The sequence below is a fragment of the Bos mutus genome, chromosome 13 (assembly GCF_027580195.1).
Source record: "Bos mutus isolate GX-2022 chromosome 13, NWIPB_WYAK_1.1, whole genome shotgun sequence".
Lineage (NCBI taxonomy): Eukaryota > Metazoa > Chordata > Mammalia > Artiodactyla > Bovidae > Bos > Bos mutus.
Genome location: NC_091629.1, coordinates 64,501,809 through 64,528,081, shown reverse-complemented (window position 1 = coordinate 64,528,081; position 26,273 = coordinate 64,501,809). Strand labels below are relative to the sequence as shown.

The 26,273-nt window shown below is 37.7% G+C and overlaps 1 protein-coding gene across 1 annotated transcript in view; it reads right to left on the bottom strand.

Moving 5' to 3' along the window:
• ST8SIA6 (ST8 alpha-N-acetyl-neuraminide alpha-2,8-sialyltransferase 6) overlaps window positions 1-26,273 on the bottom strand; it is a 159,718-nt gene that overhangs the window by 2,689 nt on the left and 130,756 nt on the right. Inside the window, exons 5-7 of the mRNA XM_070382134.1 lie at window positions 19,372-19,516; window positions 6,242-6,354; window positions 1,697-1,789 (exon numbers count right to left, since the gene is read on the bottom strand). Of these exons, the coding sequence (XP_070238235.1) occupies window positions 1,697-1,789; window positions 6,242-6,354; window positions 19,372-19,516 (351 nt within the window). The remainder of the gene's footprint in view (window positions 1-1,696; window positions 1,790-6,241; window positions 6,355-19,371; window positions 19,517-26,273) is intronic.

Here is a 26,273-nt window from a genome sequence, read left to right as displayed (position 1 = left end):
CCATGGGGTCGCCAAGAGTCGGACACGACTGAGCGACTTCACCTTCACTTTTCACTTTCATGCATTGGAGAAGGAAATGGCAACCCACTCCAGTGTTCTTGCCTGGAGAGTCCCAGGGACAGGGGAGCCTGGTGGGCTACCGTCTATGGGGTCGCACAGAGTCGGACATGACTGAAGCGACTTAGTAGCAGCAGCAGCAGCAAGCATCTTGTATGATAAATATCAAGGGTTAGGTCTTCATTTCTTTCTTTTCTTTCATCTCTTTCAATAGAATAGGCATATCTATTCTTTCATTTCTACCTTCTTACAGAACAATATTCTTGCTGGAAATACATTTTTAAAAATTATTTTATCTTCAAACTCAGTAATTTTTTTCTGAAGTTGGTTTTTAATGCTGAAACACCTTCCAAATGTATCATACTGATACATTTTCTCAAACACAGCACACTCTTAAAATATCTATACATTTAAAAAAATTCATTGAGCTATATTCAAGTATACATATTATTATAAAATAACAATTTCCTTTAAAACAGCAGTCCCCAACCTTTTTGGCACCAGGGACTGGTTTCACAGAAGATAATTTTTCCATGAACTGGGGGGTGGGGGTGGTTTGGGAATGATTCAAGTGCAGTATCTTTATTGTGTACTTTATTTCTATTATTATTATATCAGTTCCACCTCAGATCATTAGGCATTAGATCCCAGAGGCTGGGGATCTCTGCTTTAGAAAACTTAAAATATCTATATGCACACACACACACACACACACACATATGCATTTTAAATTTCCTCCGTGGACTGTGATAGTTCTATGTGTTTCATTTAAATAATGCCTCAGTAAATACACTGGTATACCTAAGTGCATGTGTTCAGAAAATAAACTCTGGGGAGACAGGTATAATATGTTATATTCTCTTAAGTCATACTAGAACTATTTGAGGGATATATTCTACTAACAACAATTATTAATCACTTTGGATGAAAACAACTGAATAAAACTAAGTATAGGATTTTGGGGCTTCCCTGGTGGCTCAGACAGTAAAGAATCTGCCTGCAATGCAGGAGACCCGGGTTTGACCCCTGGATCAGAAACATCCCCTGATGAAGGGAATGGCTACCCACTCCGGTATTCTTGCCTGGAGAATCCCATGGACAGAAGTCCATGGCGTCGCAAAGAGTCAGACACGACTGAGAAACTAACACTTTCACTTTTAATGGGATTTTTACTGAACAGCCAATATTTCATAGTAGTGACATTGTGGAAAATAAAATATGGGAATTATTTTTTAGTAATAAACTGCCCAAAGTGCCCTGACAATTTTGTCAGGTTCTCCTAAGGCTTACTCTCTGAAGCTTCTAAGTAGACTAAGTTTTTTCAAGAAAGTTTTATCAAGACAAAATAGTAACATTTAAATTCTGAAAGGAAATAATTTTTTAAAAACTTCAGTACTCGTGAAAAACATGAAGAGATAAGTAAGTTCTAATTTGATTAGCAACCCTTGACTTATGACATTAGAAGTGCAACTGGACATACCTCTCATGAGCCCAACCTAAATTACTAATATATTCTTATGTATTTTCCTTACAAAGCCATTCCAGACAGTCTCAGCAGCAAGACTGGGGCTTAGACTAAGAAATAGGTTAAATAATAAAAAAGTGGTCTTGAACAGTTATGTAACTTGGAGGGACTTACCTTAGCTTTATAATACTGGGATTTAGAGTCACCAGGTTGGTTTTAGTCCCAACATCATTGGTAACATTTCCTGTGGTTGGGGGGAGATTACACCTGAAATTTGGAAGAAAAAATATTCTCAAAATATAACTTTCAAAAAAAAGTACATCCACACATATGCATGTGACCATTCTCATTTTATTGGAGAAAATTACTGCTGTAAATAGAGTCTCAGAATTCATCTGATTTCCATCGAAAATACTTAATAAGTACAGAATTTAGACACGGGTTCGATCCTGGGTTGGGAAGACCCCTTGGAGAAGAAAATGGCAACCTACTCCAATATTCTTGCTGGAAAATCCTATAGCCTGGCAGGCTATAGTCTATGGGGTTGCAAAAGAGTTGGACATGACTTAGCGACTACACAACAACAGCAACAAACTCTTAGTTGGCATTTCAACATTGGATAAAACGTAAGAATCTGATAAATGCTTTCAGTGACAAAACTAGAAGTGACAATTACACCTTGCCTAGCATTTGAAGAGTTCACAATCCTTTTATTTAAATTATTTATATTAATTAGATTCCTATGGTGGTCAGTTCAGTTCAGTTACTCATTTGTGTCTGACTCTGTGACCCCATGGACCACAGCATGCCAGGCTTCCCTGTGCATCACCAACTCCTGGAGCTTGCTCAAACTCTTGTCCATTGAGTCAGTGATGCCATCCAACCATCTCATTTTCTGCTGTCCCCTTCTCCTGCCTTCAATCTTCCCCAGCATCAGAGTCTTTTCCAATGAGTCAGTTCTTCACATCAGGTGGCCAAAGTATTGGGGCTTCAGCTTCAGCATCAGTCCTTCCAATGAATATTCAGGACTGATTTCCTTTAGGATTGACTGGTTTGATCTCCTTGCGGTCCAAGGGACTCTCAAAAGTCTTCTCCAACACCACAGTTCAAAAGCATCAATTCTTCAGCACTCAGCTTTCTTTATGGTCCAGATCTCACATCCATACATGACTACTAGAAAAACTGTAACTTTGACTAGATAGACCTCTGTTGGCAAAATAATGTCTCTGCTTTTTAATATGCTCTCTAGGTTGGTCATAGCTTTTCTTCCAAGGAGCAAGTGTCTTTTAATTTCATGGCTGCAGTCACCATCTGCAGTGATTTTGGAGCCCAAGAAAATAAAATCTCTCACTATTTCCATTGATACCCATCTATTTGCCATGAAGTGATGGGACTGGATGCCATGATCTTAGTTTTTTTGAATGTTGAGTTTTAAGCCAGCTTTTTCACTCTCCTCTTTCACTTTCATCAAAAGACTCCTCAATTCCTCTTCACTTTCTGCCATCAGGGTGGTGGCATCTGCATATCTGAAGTTATTGACATTTCCCTCCGCAATCTTGATTCCAGCTTTTGCTTCATTCAGCCTGGCATTGTGCACGATGTACTCTGCGCATAAGTTAAATAAACAGGTTGACAATATACAGCTGTTACATACTCCTTTCCCAATTTGGAACCAGTTTGTTGTACAACGTTTAATTGTTGCTTCTTGACCTATATACAGATTTCTCAGGAGGCAGGTAAGGTGGTCTGGTATTCCCATATCTTTAAGAATTTTTCAGTTGTGATTCACACAGTTAAAGGCTTTTGCATAGTCAATAAAGCACAAGTAGATGTTTTTGTGGAACTCTCTTGCTTTTTCAAAAACCCAACGGAGGTTGGCAATTTGATCTCTGGTTCCTCTGCCTTTTCTAAACCCAGCTTGAACATCTGGAAGTTCTCAGTTCATGTACTGTTGAAGCCCTGCTTGGAGAATTTTGAGCATTACTTTGCTAGCATGTAAGATGAGTGCAACTATGCAGTTGTTTGAATATTCTTTGGCATTGCCTTTCTTTGGGATTGGAATGAAAACTGACCTTTCCCAGTCCTGTGGCCACTGCTGAGTTTTCCAAATTTGTTGCCACATTGAGTACAGCACTTTCACAGCATCATCTTTTAGGATTTGATATAGGAATTCCATCACCTCCACTAGCTTTGTTCACAGTGGTGTCTCCTAAGGCCCATCTGATTCGGACTCCAGGATATTTGGTTCTAGGTGAGTGATCACACCATTGGGGTTATCTGGGTCATTAAGATCTCTTTAGTATAGTTCTTCTGTGTATTCTTGCCACCTTTTCTTAATATATTTGGCTTCTGTTAGGTATTATTGTCAGTTTACAAATTTTTAAAAATTGAGGCATTGTCATTATGGTTATAATGTCTGCCAGAAGCAAAGAGTATATAAAAAATTAAAGATTTCCTGATTCCCATATGGATAGTTTTTCCACCAAATTAAGCTGTTAATAAATAAAGCTCTAATGTTCTTATAATGATGCTTTCATATTGATGTTCTCATCCTCTTTTGAGTACTAATTGGTTTTTAAATTGGAAAACAAATTAAGAATTGTAATTTTGAGTAAGCATATTCTTGTCACAAAAAAAGGGAAAGTTGGTTACGACTCCCTAAGTATCATTTACAGAATTTCAAGTAGACCATTTCCTTAAAGCTATACATACAAAGGGAGCATCTCTGAGGAAAGCTGTTTAAACTTGACTGTGTTCTGTAATGCTCCTGAGGTTAAAATAATCTATTTCATCCTCTGTGAAATATATGAATAAATGAAACATGTACTTCCCTCACTGATAAAAAAGATACATCCTAAAACAAAGATGGCACTTTGGAAAAAACAAATATTAATCATAGATAACAGGCCACAGAAATATCTTCATTAGTGGACTTCCTGTAACAAATCTACTTTCCAGAACATAACTACTTCATATCCTTTTGAAGACTCAACAATGATTTCCAATATGATATCACTGGAGACCCATAGGGGAAATATTGTGTATTGCATATATAAAGTACAGTGAAGCCACTCAACACCTATTCTTGTTCCTTACACTTTTAATTGACAGCTCCCAATCTTCTGAAATGAAAAATCACAAGCAGTTTCCAGATGGTTTTATAAACTATAAAACATGTATGGCCAAAATCGATATAGGCTTAAACATTAAATGAATTTTAATGACATCAACTATGTATAGCCCCCATCTGACCTTTATGTTTGGAAGGCTAACTTCAAAAGTATTGAAGTTAGTATTTATATTCTGAAAAAATTAAAAAAAAAAAGTATTTCTATTCAGAAAAATACCTGGCATCAGCAAATGCAGAATCTAGAATATATACATTTATTTCAGAGTTATAAATTAAGTAGCTGTTGAGTTGTTGTTGTTTTTTCTGCTTGTTAAACCTAAACTTGTATTTCTTATACGTGTTATAAAGTAAAATGGATATTTAGGCATAATATTCACCCCAGATGTTTTGGGAATTTTCAGTCTATAACAAGTCTATTATGAGAAGAATTATTTATTTTCCCCCCTGGCTTTTCCATACTGAGTACTTTAGCAAAATGGCTAAATCATGCAGGTATTCACCATTTCCACATTCATCATGAGGAACACAATACTTGTTGGACTGCCAGGTCTGTTGTTCTGTCATTACTTTCAGCATAAAATTCTAAATGAGATTAAAGTGAGGGGGAGCTCCTGATCCAAAACTGTATTTCCTTTTCATGTGCTAATAAAAAGGGCAGCATTAAATCAATAAAGATCAAAGGATCTTCCTCAGATGCATGCAATCATTGCTCATGAAATAGGAAGAAACAGATTTCAACTTTATGAAAAGGTACATTTCAATTGAAATCCATCCTCACAAGGATGAATCATCTTTCCATCATGTTCTGAAAGTGGAGATGCTCTCTGCTTTGTCTTATTAGTTCAGAAACACATAGAAACCACTTTTGCTTCTGTTTTTGGCAAGCTAGCTTGTACTGAGATATAAACATTTTAAAAGATCAGAATTTTACAAGCCACATTTTCCCCCACTTAAATTTCAGGCCAGAAATCTAAATAAACAATGATGTTTATTTAGAAATCTAAATAAACAATGATGTTTATTTAGAAATCTAAATAAACAATGATGTTTATTTAGAAATCTAAATAAACAATGATGTTTATTTAGAAATCTAAATAAACAATGATGTTTATTTAGAAATCTAACTAAACAAAGTTTATTTAGATGTTTATTTAGAAATAAACAATGATGTTTATTTAGAAATCTAAATAAACAATGATGTTTATTTATGCTATACAAAATCTAAGTCAGCATTTTCATAAGTATTACCTGAAAACAAAGTTTTCTTGAAATGCTGTTTAAGAAAAAAAAAGTTATCCTTGATACACTGAAGTCTCTGACAAGTCCTTCAGTGAAGATCCTCTTTCACCATGATTTCATACAGGGTTTCTGGAAAGTTTAGTAAGCATAGCAGTTTTATCCTTCTGGTATCAACATTCAAAGGAACTCATGATCCATTTAACACTTCAGAAAACAAACCAGATAAATTGTAGGCTTAAGCAATAAATTTCAAAGATCAAAATTTAAACAGAGTATCTTTAGACTATTCCTTTAAAATATTGAACTGATCTTGGATTTAAAAAAAAAAAAAACAATTTGATAGTACTTACCTAAAAACGAAGTCAGCTTTATCGATTTCAGCTCCACAGAGAGACTGATTTAAAATTCCCCCGTTTCCAACCACTGCACACTGATTAAAAGAGTATCCCACAAAAGGCTGAAACTATCAACAGAAAGGGAAAAACTGCCATAAATATCTTTAGTTTTAGAACCATAAACATTGTCAGCTTAATTCAAGTAGCTGAAGTTTTACATATACTAAGGAAAGAAAAAGAATAAGAAGCAATACCCTAGCATGTTAATCAACTTCTGACTAATCATAAGATATCCTGTAGGACTTCCCTGGTGGTCTAGTGGTTAAGAAACTGCCTGCCAATGCAGGGGATACAGCTTCGATCCCTGATCTGGGAAGATTCCACTTGTCATGGAGTAACTAAGCCTGTGCACCACAGCTACTGAAGCCTGCACCCTCTGGAGCCTGTGAACTCTAATGACTGAAGCCTGTGTGCCCAGAGCCTGTGCTGCACAAGACAAGCCACCGCAACGGGAAGCCCGTGCATCACAACTAGAGAGTAGCCCCACTTGCCGTAACTAGAGAAAGCCAGGGTGAAACGATGAAGATACACAGCACAGCCAAAAATAATAAATAAATAAAATTTTAAAAAAAGAAAGAAAAAGAAATCCCGTAAACCTAAGTTTCATCTTTCTTGAGAGGAATACATAGCATATCATATACAATTTAATGTAAAAATACTAAATATAATACATTTGCTTTTAAAATGTACTTTAATGTTTTTTACATCCCATAACTAAGTAAATAAATTGAGGATGACAAAATTTCACATGGGTCTTTCCGACAAACAGGACCATTTTCAGCCAAAAATAAAGCAATTATAAAGTTGCATTAAATTCTCTATTCTTGGCCATAAAATTAACAGTTAATTTAGCAAAAGTTCTCTGTGCTTCTTAAATAGTGAGATCTTCAGGCTCAGTGATGACAGGAAATTTACGCCTGCTGTCTCCATAAATGATCAGCCACAGTGCTTTGAGGAAGCCTAGTCACTCTGTGCTGATTTACTTCCAATTCATTTCCAAGACCAGAATCATTTTTGTTTCCTTCAAGGATCCAACTAGCCAATCCCCAAAGACCCTTCACTATGACCAAATCCTTCACAGTCTGAAAATAACTGGTCAGTTGGACAGTGTTGTTGGCCTTTGCCGGTCACTTTTCTGGAAGTCATGGTGACCTTAATCAGAAGCAAGGATGTCAGCACAGACTTCCACAATACAAGGTCCTGATTCACATGTTTTGTCTCTAGAATGTGAACGTAGGTACTTAAGGGGCAGGGAGTATATTTATTACTTTTCATCCCCCCCTCCCTCCATCTTTCACTGCACTTGCCCAGAGGAACATCACTTCTCTTTTTTTTTTTTCTCAAAATTCACTTCTTCTTTTTTTGTGTGTGTGCGTGTTATTCTCTCTTTTTATTTATTTTATTTTTAAACTTGACACTATTGTATTGGTTTTGCCAAATATCGAAATGAATCCGCCACAGGTATACATGTGTTCCCCATCCTGAACCCTCCTCCCTCCTCCCTCCCCATACCTTCCCTCTGGGTCGTCCCAGTGCACCAGCCCCAAGCATCCAGTATCGTGCATCGAACCTGGACTGGCGACTCATTCCATATATGATATTATACGTATTTCAATGCCATTCTGCCAAATCATCCCACCCTCTCCCTCTCCCTCTCCCACAGAGTCCAAAAGACTGTTCTATACATCAGTGTCTCTTTTCCTGTCTCGTATACCGTTTTTCTAAATTCCATATATATGCGTTAGTATACTGTATTGGTGTTTTTCTTTCTGGCTTACTTCACTCTGTATAATAGGCTCCAGTTTCATGCACCTCATTAGAACTGATTCAAATGTATTCTTTTTAATGGCTGAGTAATACTCCATTGTGTATATGTACCACAGCTTTCTTATCCATTCATCTGCTGATGGACATCTAGGTTGCTTCCATGTCCTGGCTATTATAAACAGTGCTGCGATGAACATTGGGGTACACGTGTCTCTTTCAATTCTGGTTTCCTCAGTGTGTATGCCCAGCAGTGGGATTGCTGGATCATAGGGCAGTTCTATTTCCAGTTTCTTAAGGAATCTCCACACTGTTCTCCATAGTGGCTATACTAGTTTGCATTCCCACCAACAGTGTAAGAGGGTTCCCTTTTCTCCACACCCTCTCCAGCATTTATTGCTTGTAGACTTTTGGATTGCAGTCATTCTGACTGGCGTGAAATGGTACCTCATAGTGGTTTTGATTTGCATTTCTCTGATGAGTGATGTTGAGCATCTTTTCATGTGTTGGTTAGCCATCTGTATGTCTTCTTTGGAGAAATGTCTATTTAGTTCTTTGGCCCATTTTTTGATTGGGTCATTTATTTTTCTGGAATTGAGCTGTAGGAGTTGCTTATATATTTTTGAGATTAGCTGTTTGTCAGTTGCTTCATTTGCTATTATTTTCTCCCATTCTGAAGGCTGTCTTTTCACCTTGCTTATAGTTTCCTTTGTTGTGCAGAAGCTTTTAAGTTTAATTAGGTCCCATTTGTTTATTTTTGCTTTTATTTCCAATATTCTGGGAGGTGGGTCATAGAGGATCCTGCTGTGATCTATGTCGGAGAGTGTTTTGCCTATGTTCTCCTCTAGGAGTTTTATAGTTTCTGGTCTTATGTTCAGATCTTTAATCCATTTTTAGTTTATTTTTGTGTATGGTGTTAGAAAGTGCTCTAGTTTCATTCTTTTACAAGTGGTTGACCAGTTTCCCCAGCACCACTTGTTAAAGAGATTGTCTTTAATCCATTGTATATTCTTGCCTCCTTTGTCAAAGATAAGGTGTCCATATGTGCATGCATTTATCTCTGGGCTTTCTATTTTGTTCCATTGATCTATATTTCTGTCTTTGTGCCAGTACCATACTGTCTTGATAATTGTGGCTTTGTAGTAGAGCCTGAAGTCAGGTAGGTTGATTCCTCCAGTTCCATTCTTCTTTCTCAAAATAGCTTTGGCTATTCGAGGTTTTTTGTATTTCCATACAAATTGTGAAATCATTTGTTCTAACTCTGTGAAGAATACCGTTGGTAGCTTGATAGGGATTGCATTGAATCTATAAATTGCTTTGGGTAGTATACTCATTTTCACTATATTGATTCTTCCAATCCATGAACATGGTATATTTCTCCATCTATTAGTGTCCTCTTTGATTTCTTTCACCAGTGTTTTATAGTTTTCTATATATAGGTCTTTAGTTTCTTTAGGTAGATACATTCCTAAGTATTTTATTCTTTCCGTTGCAATGGTGAATGGAATTGTTTCCTTAATTTCTCTTTCAGTTTTCTCATTATTAGTGTTATTTCTCATTATTTTTATTATTCTCATATAACACCATACACAAAAATAAACTAAAAATGGATTAAAGATCTGAACATAAGACCAGAAACTATAAAACTCCTAGAGGAGAACATAGGCAAAACACTCTCCGACATAGATCACAGCAGGATCCTCTATGACCCACCTCCCAGAATATTGGAAATAAAAGCAAAAATAAACAAATGGGACCTAATTAAACTTAAAAGCTTCTGCACAACAAAGGAATTATTTCTCATTATTATTATAGGAATGCAAGGGATTTCTGTGTGTTGATTTTATGTCCTGCAACTTTACTATAATCATTGATTAGTTCTAGTAATTTTCTGGTGGAGTCTTTAGGGTTTTCTATGTAGAGGATCATGTCATCTGCAAACAGTAAGAGTTTTACTTCTTCTTTTCCAATTTGGATTCCTTTTATTTCTTTTTCTGCTCTGATTGCTGTGGCCAAAACTTCCAAAACTATGTTGAATAGTAATGGTGAAAGTGGGCACCCTTGTCTTGTTCCTGACTTTAGAGGAAATGCTTTCAATTTTTCACCACTGAGGATAATGTTTGCTGTGGGTTTGTCATATATAGCTTTTATTATGTTGAGGTATGTTCCTTCTAATCCTGCTTTCTGGAGAGTTTTTATCATAAATGGATGTTGAGTTTTGTCAAAGGCTTTCTCTGCATCTATTGAGATAATCATATTTTTATTTTTCAATTTGTTAATGTGGTGTATTACACTGATTGATTTGCGGATATTGAAGAATCCTTGCATCCCTGGGATAAAGCCCACTTGGTCATGGTGTATGATCTTTTTAATGTGTTGTTGGATTCTGATTGCTAGAATTTTGTTAAGGATTTTTGCATCTATGTTCATCAGTGATATTGGCCTGTAGTTTTCTTTTTTTTTTGTGGCATCTTTGTCAGGTTTTGGTATTAGGGTGATGGTGGCCTCATAGAATGAGTTTGGAAGTTTACCTTCCTCTGCAATTTTCTGGAAGAGTTTGAGCAGGATAGGTGTTAGCTCTTCTCTAAATTTTTGGTAGAATTCAGCTGTGAAGCCGTCTGGACCTGGGCTTTTGTTTGCTGGAAGATTTTTGATTACAGTTTCAATTTCCGTGCTTGTGATGGGTCTGTTAAGATTTTCTATTTCTTCCTGGTCCAGTTTTGGAAAGTTGTACTTTTCTAAGAATTTGTCCATTTCTTCCATGTTGTCCATTTTATTGGCATATAATTGTTGATAGTAGTCTCTTATGATCCTTTGTATTTCTGTGTTGTCTGTTGTGATCTCTCCATTTTCATTTCTAATTTTATTGATTTGATTTTTCTCCCTTTGTTTCTTGATGAGTCTGGCTAATGGTTTGTCAATTTTATTTATCCTTTCAAAGAACGAGCTTTTGGCTTTGTTGATTTTTTCTAAGTCTCTTTTGTTTCTTTTGCATTTATTTCTGCCCTAATTTTTAAGATTTCTTTCCTTCTACTAACCCTGGGGTTTTTCATCTCTTCCTTTTCTAGTTGCTTTAGGTGTAGAGTTAGGTTATTTATTTGACTCTTTTCTTGTTTCTTGAGGTATGCCTGTATTGCTATGAACTTTCCCCTTAGGACTGCTTTTACAGTGTCCCACAGGTTTTGGATTGTTGTGTTTTCATTTTCATTCGTTTCTATGCAGATTTTGATTTCTTTTTTGATTTCTTCTGTGATTTGTTGGTTATTCAGCAGCGTGTTGTTCAGCCTCCATATGTTGGAATTTTTAATAGTTTTTCTCCTGTAATTGAAATCTAATCTTACTGCATTGTGGTCAGAAAAGATGCTTGGAATGATTTCTATTTTTTTGAATTTACCAAGGCTGGATTTATGGCCCAGGATGTGATCTATCCTGGAGAAGGTTCCATGTGCGCTTGAGAAAAAGGTGAAATTCATTGTTTTGGGATGAAATGTCCTATAGATATCAATTAAGTCTAACTGGTCTATTGTATTGTTTAAAGTTTGTGTTTCCTTGTTAATTTTCTGTTTAGTTGATCTATCCATAGGTGAGTGGGGTATTAAAGTCTCCCACTATTATTGTGTTATTGTTAATTTCTCCTTTCATACTTGTTAGCATTTGTCTTACATATTGCAGTGCTCCCGTCTTGGGTGCATATATATTGATAATTGTTATATCTTCTTCTTGGATTGACCCTTTGATCATTATGTAGTGACCGTCTTTGTTTTTCACAGCCTTTGTTTTAAAGTCTATTTTATCTGATATGAGTATTGCTACTCCTGCTTTTTTTTGGTCCCTATTTGCATGGAAAATCTTTTTCCAGCCCTTCACTTTCAATCTGTATGTGTCCCCTGTTTTGATGTGGGTCTCTTGTAGACAGCGTATGTAGGGGTCTTGTTTTAGTATCCATTCAGCCAGTCTTTGCCTTTTGGTTGGGGCATTCAACCCATTTACGTTTAAGGTGATTATTGATAAGTATGATCCCGTTGCCATTTACTTTATTGTTTTGGGTTCAAATTTATACACCCTTTTTGTGTTTCCTGTCTAGAGAATATCCTTTAGTATTTGTTGGAGAGCTGGTTTGGTGGTGCTGAATTCTCTCAGCTTTTGCTTGTCTGTAAAGCTTTTGATTTCTCCTTCATATTTGAATGAGATCCTTGCTGGGTACAATAATCTGGGCTGTAGGTTATTTTCTTTCATCACTTTAAATATGTCTTGCCATTCCCTCCTGGCTTGAAGAGTTTCTATTGAAAGATCAGCTGTTATCCTTATGGGAATTCCCTTGTGTGTTATTTGTTGTTTTTCCCTTGCTGCTTTTAATATTTGTTCTTTGTGCTTGATCTTTGTTAATTTGATTAATATGTGTCTTGGGGTGTTTCGCCTTGGGTTTATCCTGTTTGGGACTCTCTGGGTTTCTTGGACTTGAGTGATTATTTCCTTCCCCATTTTAGGGAAGTTTTCAACTATTATCTCCTCAAGTATTTTCTCACGGTCTTTCTTTTTGTCTTCTTCTTCTGGGACCCCTATGATTCGAATGCTGTAGCGTTTAATATTGTCCTGGAGGTCTCTGAGATTGTCCTCATTTCTTTTAATTCATTTTTCTTTTTTCCTCTCTGATTCATTTATTTCTACCATTCTATCTTCTAATTCACTAATCCTATCTTCTGCCTCTGTTATTCTACTATTTGTTGCCTCCAGAGTGTTTTTTATTTCATTTATTGCATTATTCATTATATATTGACTCTTTTTTATTTCTTCTAGGTCTTTGTTAAACCTTTCTTGCATCTTCTCAATCCTTGTCTCCAGGCTATTTATCTGTGATTCCATTTGATTTCAAGATTTTGGATCAATTTCACTATCATTATTCGGAATTCTTTATCAGGTAGATTCCCTATCTCTTCCTCTTTTGTTTGGTTTGGTGGGCATTTATCCCATTCCTTTATCTGCTGGGTATTCCTCTGTCTCTTCATCTTGTTTAAATTGCTGAGTTTGGGGTGTCCTTTCTGTATTCTGGCAGTTTGTGGAGTTCTCTTTATTATGGCGTTTCCTTGCTGTGTGTGGGTTTGTACAGGTGGCTTGTCAAGGTTTCTTGGTTAGGGAAGCTTGTGTAGGTGTTCTGGTGGGTGGAGCTGTATTTCTTCTCTCTGGAGTGCAATGAAATGTCCAGTAGTGAGTTATGAGATGTCTATGGTTTTGGGGTGACTTTGGGCAGCCTGTATCTTGGAGCTCAGGGCTGTGTTCCTGTGTTGCTGGAGAATTTGCTTGGTATGTCTTGCCCTGGAACTTGTTGGCTCTTGTGTGGTGCTTGGTTTCAGTGTAGGTATGGAGGCGTTTGATTAGCTCCTGTCAATTAATGATCCCTGGAGTCAGGAGTTCCCTGGAGTCAGGGTTTGGACTTAAGCCTCCTGCTTCCAGTTATCGGTCTTATTATTACAGTAGTTTCAAAACTTCTCCTTCTATACAGCACCATTGATAAAACATCTACGTTAAAGATGAAAAGTTTCTCCACCATGAGGGTCACCCAGAGAGGTTCACAGCGTTACATGGAGAAGAGAAGAGGGAGGAGGGAGTTAGGGGTGACCTGAATGAGATGAGGTGGAATCAATAGAGGAGAGAGTGGGCTAGCCAGTAATCACTTCCTTATGTGCACGCCACAACTGGATTGCTCAGAGGTGTTCACGGAGTTATACAGAGAAGAGAAGAAGGAGGAAGGAGACAGAGGTGGCCAGGAGGATAAAAGGGGGAAATGAAAAGGAGGGAGACAGATCCAGCCAGTAATCAGTTCCTTAAGTGTTCTCCACCATCTGGAACACACAGAAATTCACAGAGTTGGGTAGAGTAGAGAGGGGTTAGGGAGGAGACACAGGCGACCCAGTGGAGACAAAGGAGAGTCCAAAGGGAAAGAGAGCAGTCAAGCCAGTAATCTCGCTCCCTAGTGAAAAATGGGTACTGAAGATTGGGTTCTTAAAGGTACAAAATTGGTAACAAATACATAAAAGCAAAAATTAAAAATCTAGAGTAGAGTTTGGAATTTCAAAAATACAATGTTAAAGAAAAGAAGAAGGAAAAGAAAAAGAGAAAAAACAAACAAACAAAAACAAACAAAGTTGCAAAAATTATAAAGAAAATATAGGTACAAAATTGATAACAAATACCAAAAAGCAAAAGTTAAAAATCTAGAGTAGAGTTTGGAATTTCAAAAATATAATGTTAAAAAAAAGAAGAAGAAAAAGAAAGAGAGAGAAAAAAAACCCAACAAAAACAAAGTCACAAAAATTATAAAGAAAATATAGGAACAAAATTGATAACAAATACCAAAAAGCATAAATTAAAAATCTAGAGTAGAGTTTGGAATTTCAAAAATCAAATGTTAAAGAAAAAAAAAAAAAAAAAACAAACAAGGTCACAAAATTATAAAAAATATATATATATGAAGTTTGCTTTAAAAAAATAGGTCTTTTTTTTTTTTTTCAAAGTAGTAGTAGGTTATAAAAGTGAAAATTAAAGGAATAATAGAGGACTTAAAAATTTTTTTAATTAAAAAAAAAAAAAAGACTGATCATAAACATAGTAAAAATATATCTAGGACTTTCTCTGGTTTTGTTGTGAGTATTGTGGGGTCAGTTCATTTTCGGCTAGTTCCTTGATCCGATTTATATTTCTCAAGATCTATAGACCCCTTCCTATGTAGTCGGTACTAACCACAGGGTTTTAATCTATTGCCTGTAGTTTCCAAGGCGGTTCCCTCTGTTATAGGTTCTTCTGTTTGTTGGTCTCTTCAGTGTCTGGTTTCTGCCCTGACACAAAGGGGATGGGTGGTGGACACTTATTTTTTTTGGGGGGGGGGCGGTGCTCACTTGTTCAGTCGCGCTGTGGGGAGGGAAGGACGCTGCAAACAAATAACACTGGCGTGTGCTCGCAGTGCCTCAGCCACACTGGATCTGCCCCTGCTCACGGCGCGTGTAGCCTTCCTAACCACACTGCTCAGGCTCTAGGTTGCTCCTCCGGGAACCATCCGTGGCCAGCCCTGGGCTGCTAGCACCTCCCAGGTCCAAGCTGCTCAGGTTCAGGCACTCGGGTAGTCCTCAGAGGTGCAGACTCGGTTGGGCCTGCGTTTTATGCCCTTCCCAGGTCCAAGCAGCTCAGCTGATGAGGTGTTTGGCCAGTGCGATTGCTGCGACTTATGGCCTCCCCGCCGCTCGGTTATCTAGGTGTACAACCGGTGCACATTCTCAGGTGGATGTTGACCGTCCAGAGCCCCAAGAAGTTTTAGTTAGCAAAGAAGCTTGCTTACAGTTTTATAGGTAATGTCTCACTGGGGCTGCGATTGCCCACTTCCGGCTCTGGCTGCCTGTCACCGGAGGGGGATGGTCTGCAGCCGGCTATCTCTGTTCAGTCCTTTGTTCTGTGCGTGGGCCTGGCAGTATCTTAGGTTAGGGCTGACTTTTCGCGTGGTAGATATCCCACAGTCTGGTTTGCTAGCCCAAATTATTTCTCTCAGATAGCGCTCGGGGTATTCAGGCCAGATCCTTACTCTGAGTGATGCAGCCCGCGCCGCGCCTCCCTGCCCAGCCCCCGCTTGCCAATGGCGTGTGCAGGTGTCTGCGCTGCTTCTCCGCTGGGGGAGTTACCGTAGGGCTCACAATCTGCAGGTTTTAATTGTTTATTTAATTTTCCTCCCTGTTATATTGCCCTCTGTGCTTCCAAAGCTTGGCACAGATTCGGCAGTGAGAAGGTTTCCTGGTGTTTGGAAACTTCTCTCTTTCTAAGACTCCCTTCCCAGGACAGAACTCCGTCCCTCCCTCTTTTGTCTCTTTTTTTTTTGTCTTTTATATTTTTTTTCTACCTCCTTTCGAAGACTTGGGTTGCTTTTCTGGGTGCCTGATGTCCTCTGCTGGCATTCAGAAGTTGTTTTGTGGAATTTACTCGGCGTTTAAATGTTCTTTTGATGAATTTGTGGGGGAGAAAGTGTTCTCCCCGTCCTACTCCTCTGCCATCTTAGCTCCCCCCCCACCCCCCACACCCCACACACACCCCCCCCACCCCCACCCCCGAACATCACTTCTCAGTGAATGACTGCTGGCTCAGTGGCCATCTGGGTATAACCCCCAATGTCATGTTGGAACCCAGTTGTCCCAGCTTATGGGAACCAACTGGTAAATACTCAGGAATTTTGTCAGCTGGTTGTTAAACCAGTGGTAAATTATAATCACCACAATGGGGGTATCTACACTGCTGCTGTCAGGGAACCCTCCTGTCCAGTGTACAAGCACACCCCAGGACCAGTGTGCTTCTGAGCTGCCCTACAGACCCTGAGTCACCTGACTGCCCTGTGCTCCTGATGCTGAATTGGGAGATGCCAAACAAGTGATGAGAACTATGTTTCAGCACATGTGGATTGTCCCTAAAAATGAAAAATCATATTGTGCTTCTTATGGGAAAAGCACTTTCCTGAGTTGTAACTTGATACATAGAATCCATACAACAGCCTTGTGAGCATTTTACAGACAAGAAGATGGAGGCACGAGTTTAAGTAATGGCTAGACAGCAGCAGAGCTGGGATTCACACCCAGGCAGTCTGTTTCATAGTCCACTGTCATCTTACAGATGCTCTCATTCAAGGGATAAAGGTTAACTTAAGCATGTGCCTTGGGACTTCCCTGATGGTTCAGTGGTTAAGAACCCACACTTTCATTGCAGGGTGGGTTCAGTCCCTGGTTGGGGAACTAAGATGCCACATGCTGCTTGGCATGGTCAAACAATTAATTAACATAAATTTTTTAAAAATGATGTGCCTTATTTCCCTGATGGCTTTGATGCCCAGCAGAATGCCTGGCTCTTTAATGAATGGTTCTCATATACCTCTGATTATTGCAAGTCAGTGAACTTCTATTAACAGCTGTTTTCAGACAGTGTTTACTAAACAATACACAGTAAATTCTGAACTTTACAGATAGGGTGGAATGTAAATAGGCTCTTTATGGTACAATAGAAGAGATTACTGAGAGGAACCTATCTCCAATTAAGCACTTAATATAATGAATATTTTTCTCTGGTTTCTTGGTCAACTAGGAAGAAAAAACCCATATGTTTTGAGATCTCATGTTCAGTAAGAGATTAAATAAATGAAAATTCCAATGTCCCTTAAACCTCCTAATAAAATGCAACTTTGGGCAACTCAACAGTCTGCTTGTTGCTCATTCTGATTGTCAACCAACTTTGGGGACTTCCCTGGTGGTCCAGTGGTTATTTCCACTGTAGTGGGGCATGAGTTTGATCCCTGGTCAGGGAACTGAGATCCTGCATGACTTTGCAGTGTGACCAAAAGTAAGTAAAATAACATGAAGTGGAGAAACAAAAAAAAAAAAGAAAGAAAGAAAACCAACTTTGTTGTTTCTTTTCAAGTTACTTGGCAGAGTTTTTGGAGAAAGTGACTTTACAACATTTCCCCAAAAGCATCTAACACTGCGATTTGCTCACTGTGTGCCCGGCAGAACACAGCAAGGTGGGAGTGCGGAAAGCACTTTGGATGCTGTGTCCATGGACGGGATGTTGAAGAAACACGGAAAAGTGAGTTCACTTTGCAGTTGTTACTGTATTAACTTCAGAATTTCCTCACCCCAGTTTTAAAAGTCAGCATCAATTTGGAAAATGGATGCTGTTGTTAATCTCATCCAGAATTATCAAGCTTATGTTAAATTATTCTTTTCAAGGTGCCAATTAGAAGCAAAAAATACCTGCTGTTCCTCTGTTCTGGCCAGCCTGAAGCAAGGAAAACACTAGAAAAAATGGCATGGGTGAAAGAGTTGCTCTCTGTGGACCTCCCCAAGGCCTTCTCTGATAAGGGATATAAATATTCTTTGAAAGTGAAAGTGTCAGTCACTCAATCGTGTCTGACTCTTTGTGACCCCAAAGACTGTAGCCCTCTAGGCTCCTCTGTCCATGGAATTCTCCAGGCAAGAATACTGGAGTGGTTTGCCATTCCCTTCTCCAGGGGATCTTCCTGACCCAGGGATCAAACCTGGGTCTTCTGTACTGCAGACAGATTCTTGACCACTGAGCCATCTTTAGTTGCTATCATTTTAGCTATTAGTAATTTCAATTAATCATGAGGGGATTTTCAGAATGCTGTATGAATTGGTCCCCATTCCCTTCCAGAAAATGTGCAATATTTTTTCTCTAACACTTTATATTGATTTTGTTCGTTCCCAGAAAATTATACTTCCCTTTAATTGTAATCTTTTTTGAAAAAAACTGGAACAACTTCCATAACAATAAAACAGTCAAAAGAAGTCAAATGACCAACATAATGGAATTAATTGTAAGAACTGAATATTCTACAGTTGGTAAACTGCATATATAAAGTGATCCCATTTTGACCACTGATGTGGCCTAACTGCTTTTCATGAAATCATAAAAAGATGTCTGAAAGTACAGTTTATTAGCAGTGGGATATTCTTCATGAGAAAAATTTCCCCCAAGTTTGGATTTATATTGTAATGATAATGTATCATTACTTAGTTTAATAAATGAAAATACAGTGACTGCATCTATGCACTGGGAAATGTTCTAGGAACTTGGGATGTATCAGTGAACACACTAGATAAAAATCCCTGACTGAGAAAAAAAGGATAAAAATTATCTTTTCTACTATTGATTTCATTGTTATATTTTTCATTTTTATCTGTCCTTCCTTCATATCTAACTATATCACTTTCACCATTTGTTTTTATGATCATCTTTGTCAATTTGAGTTTCTTAATTACATATATTTTAAATCTTTCTCAGATTGCTTCCCACAAACTAAATTCATCTTAAATTTTAAAATTAAAAAAAAAAAATCCCTGTCTAGTGGAAGCAATGTTTACTAACCAGGAATTCTAATGTATTTACTTCCCAAAGATTAGTCACATAAACCTGCAGTTCTCTGTGAAAAAACTGAGTTAGGCACCAAAACTGACAAGTGGAAGAACCAGGTAAAAAATGGTTATCTCCCCAAGTCCTGGTAATTACTATGCAGAAAGCCCAATACTTCATCTCATACTAGGATGAGTCATGAAGACTCAAGGTCTAGAAGAGTTTATTATTTAAGATACAAATACCATTCCTTGCAGAGCCACAAGGATTCAAAACTGCCTGCTGAAAATGGACCGCTGTACGTATCTTACACATCAGAGTGTGGCATTTTAATGAATCAGCTCCTCCATTTTTATGTTATTACTTCATCTGAGACAATGTTCACCCTAAATGGTGACACAAAGAAACCACAAGAAATTTTCACTCACCACTGGCAACATATCAAAAATGTTTTCTTTAATTTGGATTTTGCTTTTACTTTCCACCTCATACGTCATGTTGGTCCCAATGGGAGTGTTGTTTTGAGAAACAATGAAGTTTTGAACAGCATCACAACAGGAAGCGAGTTTTGCTCTGTGAAGGATAAGGATACAAATGAGTCAAGGATTAAGATTAAGAAATCCAAAATAGAGATGAGGAGGGAAAATGCAGAAGAGAATTTTGCCATATTGACTTTCAGAGAGAAGATACCTCATTCACAAGGTATCTTTATCTTTATCTCATTCCATTCTAACTGGCCCTGGATGGGGCAAGGATAAAATAGCAAACACCACTAATGTACTCACACTCAGGTAAGGACTGAGTCACCCATAGGAAATGCTGAGTATATAATGGTTTATATATAAAGACTTGGGACTTCTCTGGTGGTCCAGTGGTAAAGAATCCACCTGCCAATGCAGCGAACATGGATTCGAGCCCTGCTCCAGGAAGATCCCACATGCCGTAGAACAACTAAGTCCATGTGCCACAACTATTGAGCTGTGCTCTGGAATCTGGGAGCCACAACTACTGAGCCCACGTGCCCTAGACCCCGTGCTCTGCAACAAAAGAAACCACCACAATGAGAAGTCTGTGCAATGCAACTAGAGAGTGACTCCCACTTGCCTCAACTAGAGAAAGTCCTTGCACAGCAACAAAGACCCAGTGCTGCCAAAAATAATTAAGTAAATAAATATATAAAATAAATATAAAGACTTCTTTCTCATGATAATGTTGTAACCACAAAAAGAAAATGATAGAATACTTTCTAATTATTTTATTAAAAAGTATAGAAATCAAATTAAGACCAGTATCACACACCATCACCAAAGCAATACGTAATCATTTATTACAAGACAATTTCAACAAAAAGAAGCACCATTCAACAGTGATTTTTTTCAAGCTTCATTGAAGTATAATTCACAAATACAGGGAATTCCCTGGTGGTCCAGTGGTTAGGACATTATGGCAGAGGGCCTGGGTTCAATCTCTTGGTCAGGGAACTAAGATCCTGCAAGCCATGCAGCGTGGCCAAAAAAAAAAAAAAAAAAAAAATCACAAATGCAAATTGTTTATGTTCATGTTTTGATACTCACACATATTGTACATTCATCACCATAATCAAACTAATCAACATATTCCATCACTCCACATAGTTATCTTTCTTTTTTTTTATGGTAAGAATACTTGAGATTTACTTTCTTAGCAAATTGCAAGTATACAGTACAGTACAGCTAACCATAACTGCACTGATGCACATTAATAGAGTGAATTTTTAAGTGAGGCGAATTTAAAGCTGCCATTCTTTAGAGAAAGTTTAGAGTAATTTAGAGCCAAGCAATGTCTGTTAACTGTTCTAGTGGAGTGACACCTTACTGCCAGAATGCAGACCCAGAAAGGTCCTTCCAGGGATCATCCGAGTTTACCCCCAACTTCTGGCAGGTGAATCTAGAACCACTCAGAATTTACATTTTGCAAGTGTAATTCTCCAGAGATGTAGATTCCATATAATCTCTTGATCATAATTTCATAACCTTGAAGTCAAGAGACTCTGTCATTTGCAAAACTGAACTCTCTTTTCTTAAATCCACTTCTCTGGTTAGTTTCTCACAGAATCTTTCCATAAAAACACTTCATGTAAATGAAAATGGTAATCATCAAGCAAAGCTTGAACTTTTTCCATCTTGATGCATTTAGAGAATTTCCTCTTCTCTCAGATTTTTTCCTAAGACCGGTTTTCACTAAAGTCATCTTGTTCATCTTTAAACCTTTACATATTTCTCTGTTCACTTAAAAATATATATTATAGTTGGGTCCTACATAGCACAAGGAACAGTGAATACTCAGTGGGTATTGATACCCTAGATTCCCAACTGGTTCTTCTACACTGCACATTTTTTAACTGGCTTTGGTCCTGAAGGGTATACTTTTATATATGTTCCTACTGAACTTGTTTCTTTTGAAAAAAATACAACACTCTGGTCTATCATGGTCATTTAAAAAAATATTTATTCATTTTTTTGACTGTGTCAGGTCTTAGTTGCAGCACATGGTATCTTTAATTGTGGTGGATGGGATCTTAGTTCCTTGACCAGGGATGGGATTAAACCTGTGTCCTCTGAACTGCAAAGTGAATTCTTAACCACTGGACCACCAGGGAAGTCCTGTTCATTTTGAATTACATTCCAGTCATCTTGGATTCCAATAATTTTCAGGGTATGAAAAGTCAGTGCTATGATATTATTTGAACTGTAAAAATCAAGATTTTCAAATGAATTCTTATAAGTCAGCTTATCTTATTAAAATAGTATCCCTCTCTGTATTTCAGAACCTACCATTTCTAAAAGTGAGATCATGGAGAACAACAAAAGAAAACATTGAAAATGAAATGATGTGTCATCAAAAACATGATAGTATTCTTAATGATAAATTTAATTTCATAACAATTCATGTGACATACTGCAAACTCAGAAATCCTTATGTATTTATAATTTTAAATATCTCTTACAAAACATGTTGAGAAAGGCAGTAGAATAGATTCTCAAGTACTGTCTACAAGTAATTTAATTTCTCTAAGGATATATGGTGCTTGAAAGAATATTGCATCATACACACACAAAAGCACTAAGCAGAGTACCCTTTGTGGGATTTTAAATAGTTTTTTTCTGGGAGTTCCCTGGTGGGCTACTGGTTAGGATTCAGTGCCTTCAATGCTGTGGCCTGGATTCAATCCTTGGTCAGGGAACTGAGATACTACAAGCCATACAGTGCAGCCAAATTTTTTTTTCTAATTTTCTGAAATTATATTCTCAATTATAAAATTTTCAAATCCACGGGAAATTTGAAAGAACTGGACAATGTGCATTTGAATAATGACCAGATAGACTCCACAAGTAATTTTTTTTTTTACTGTATTTGCCTTAATGTGTATTTACCCATCAATTCACTTTTGCTGTTACAGATATTACAATTCAAAGTAAATTGAAGGTATCAGTAGACTTCAGCCCTAAATACTTCAGCATGTATAACATTATTATGTATTTGGGGGTAGAATTTACATACAATAAAATCCCAAATGTATTCAATGAGTTTTGAGAAGTGCAGAGACCCCTGTAACCCAATCCTCTATCAAGATATAGAATATTACCAACTCTACCAAACAATTCCTCAAACTCTTCTAGTCCACCTCCAGTCCAACCCCACCTCAAGTCAACACCATTCGTGATCTTTTTTTTTTTTTTTTACCAAACATTAGTTTTGCCTGTTCCAGAATTTATATAAGCATAATCATATTAACACAACATTTTAAATCAATTGTACTCTAATAAAGTTTTTTGTATTTAATTAATTTAAAATATCATATCATATATATACTTTTGTGTAAGGCTTCTTTCACTTGGTATAAATGTTTCTGCCATTCATGTATGTTGCTGTGTATGTTGGTAACTTGTCCCTTTTTATTGCTGGAGTCATGTTCCATTGTCTGAATGTATCAGAATCAATTTAGCCATTCCTTCCTTGCACTTTTAAAGAAATCACTATCAAAAATCAATGTTAACTTTGTTGTGTAGCAAAAAGTACAATAACACAACATTGTAAAGCAATTATATGCCAATGAAAAAATAAAAATAAAAAGAGGGGGGAAAATCAATGTTAAACATCTAAACACTCATAATAACTTCCCAGGAAAAACATCAGAATAATTATCCAAAACATCATTTTTGTAGCCTATGTTGGGTCACTTACTAATGTGACACTTTAAGCCTTTATAGTCAGTGGCAGAATTATAAATTTACGCTCTTTGTCATTTCCCAGTTCATCTGCAAGGTAAAGATCCCTGTAACAGCCAGTGCTAGTATAGAGCTGAGATGCTTAGAACAAACAAAACAAAATAAAACTTTATTTCTGTTATTCCATTTTCCATCATTCCTAAAAACAAAGTCAATTCTAACCCTTGGTGACTCCAAAGTCAACCTGATGCACTCACAATAATGAGCATGGCAATTTCCCCCTCTATGCATAAAAAGAACAAAAGTGAAGTCGCTCAGTCGTGTCCGACTCTTTGCGACCCGTGGACTGTAGCCCACCAAGCTTGTTCTTTTTATGCATAAAGGGGGAAATTGCCACGCTCATTATTGTGAGTGCATCAGGACAAATAAGAAATAAAGGACACTGATGGTATTACCTGGATGTGATGGTGAATTTCATCGTCAACTTAACTGAGCCAAGTTGCTCAGAGAACTGGCAAAACTATTTTGGGGGGTGTCTGTGAGAGTGTTTCAGGAATGAATTAGCATTTGAACCCATAGACAAAGTCAAAAAGCTCACCCTTTCCAATGCAGAGTAAATATTCAGCCAGATTGGCATTCACAAACCCATCCCTGTAAAGCACTGTACTTTCCAGAGCATTGCACATTTAGTATGAAGTAGAACATAAAATTATTCCTATTTTAGAGATGAGAAAACAGGAGTTGAGAGTTTACTGTGATAAGACCGAGGTTGTTACCTTACGTTAACTTACATTTTCTAACATTCACTTCTCTGCAATTTACATTAGAGTACATTGGGTGGGTAATGCTTGACTTTGAGCTTTTTCCGTTAGAATGCTTTCCAGAAGGCACCAAACGACATAGTGGCTCCCAAAATAATGCTGGTAGCACCTCGCTGACAACCTGTCCAGACACAACTCAAAGGCTGCAAAAAATCTTACATGTGAATGCTTCAAACCCTCTATATAACTGAGACATTCAAGGTTCTTGTTTTACACAGAGGGTGTCCATGGTCGTCGATGGACGGGATCAGGGTTATCAAGCGGTCCAGACATTGTGTCCCAGAATTTAATGGAAAAGAAACCCCTGGCTTGATGATGATCTAATCCTGCTCCGTCATGCTTTCAGCAACTTTATCCACACAATCCAGTTCCAAAAAGAAATCTACTCCCTTCCACCTCCAGGAAAAGACTGCTGCTGCTGCTGCTAAGTCACTTCAGTTGTGTCCAACTCTGTGCGACCCCACAGACGGCGGCCCACCAGGCTCCCCCGTCCCTGGGATTCTCCAGGCAAGAACACTGGAGTGGGTTAGGAAAAGACTGGAGACCCTCTATACTGCACAGATTTCCAAATCTAGAAGCAGCTTACTTCCTTTCAGAGTGCTTCACTCTTGAGAGAGTCAGTTCCTAGGCAAGATGATAAGAAGTCCAGGGTCCCTGAGGAGAAGAAAGGGGTTCCGGGCTCTTGAGGAGGAGATTGGAATCTGGAGTTCTCAAGGAAGAGAGAAGGACAAAAAAATTTTTTTTCTTTAAGCCCAGAGCTGATGACTGCACAACAAAACAAGTTATCTTAAAAAAAAAAACAAAAAAAAACAAAAAAAAACAACTTATCTTGCTCAAGGATATGCTTTTCTTTAAACTCTGTACCAATGATTATATAACAACAATGTATCCTGCTTGAGGACATGTTTCTCCTTCTTGAGAATCTTCTGACTAATCCTGTCACCTTAAAATGTATATTATGGGAGCAGGTCTAGTAAGATCTTTCTATTATTAGTTCTAATCCTGTTATCTTCAAATATTTATTGTGGGAGTGGGTCTGTTAAGACCTTTACAGCCTTGAGACATTCTTTTGATTTATTGTTAATAACCAATTGAAAAGTGTATAGCTCCGTTGCTAAGACTAGCAAGGGGGGCACTCTCCGTCCCCCTTCTGATGTCTATGTCAGAAGCTCTCTCTGTCCCTTTTTATACTTTAATAAAACTTTGCTATACAAAAGCTCTTGAGTGATAAAGCCTGGTCCCTGGTCCTGAAGCTAAATCTTCTTCAGAGATCACAAATCTGACATAGTTCACCATAAGCTATCACTCTCAAGAAGTAGGTTGGTCAAGGCTTAATACTTTTAGCCTTGACCTATAAAGGTGGAATCTGAAGATGTACAAGTTGCATCACAGTTGGTCTAATGAAATACTTTGGAGGCAGAGATTTTTGTTCAAATTGAAGAAATTCCTTTTTCTTTTACCACTATAGGTGCTGAGTGTTTCCCTGGTTTTCATCTTCACTTTTTTTTCCAGTTCATTTTGAGTCCCTGGTCAAAATTCTTTAGTTTTAAATGGGATGCTTCCCAGATTTCCATGAAATGTTAATGATGGCTTAAGGCTCACAGTGTACAAGACACTATAGGACACTGAATACTAACTACCCAAGTGTCCCAGCCCAGGGCTCACAGGCCTGTCTTCTGTTTATCAAACTCTCTGAGACTCCCTAATGAGACATGTGGCAGGCAGGGTAAGTCAGAGACTAAAGAGCTGCCTTTTTCTGGGATCCATTCCTTAAGAGTCTAATGAGGGTCCTAGGAAAAGGAGTTTTAAAACATTAGTACCTGCACAAATCAAGGGACTTATTCACCATTGCAATCTGAGAGCACGTTTTTAAGTCCAATTTGTTCGTAAGTTCAACAAAGTTAGCCTAGGTACCCAACTAGCATGATTGGCTGTATTTTACTGTACTGTCAAAGGTTTATAATACTTTTCACACAAATAATATGTAAGAAAGAAACACAAAAAGTAAATAAAAACGTTTTAAATCTTACAGTACAGCATCTTGAAAAGCATGCTGGATACGTGAACTAACTTACACAATTGGACATGAAAATGCAAGTTCGTATCTCTGAAAGCTTAAAACTTGAAGGTTCGTATGTAGGGGCCTTACTATAAAGGGAGACAAGTAAGGCAGAGAAAGACACTGAGAAACAGAAAACAGGGCATGTGGAAGCTGGGAGGAGAAAGAACATGAAACATGCAAATTGCTGGAAGAAACTCTGGCTGGCATTGGAAGGTAGAGTGCGTGGTAGGGAACCGTGA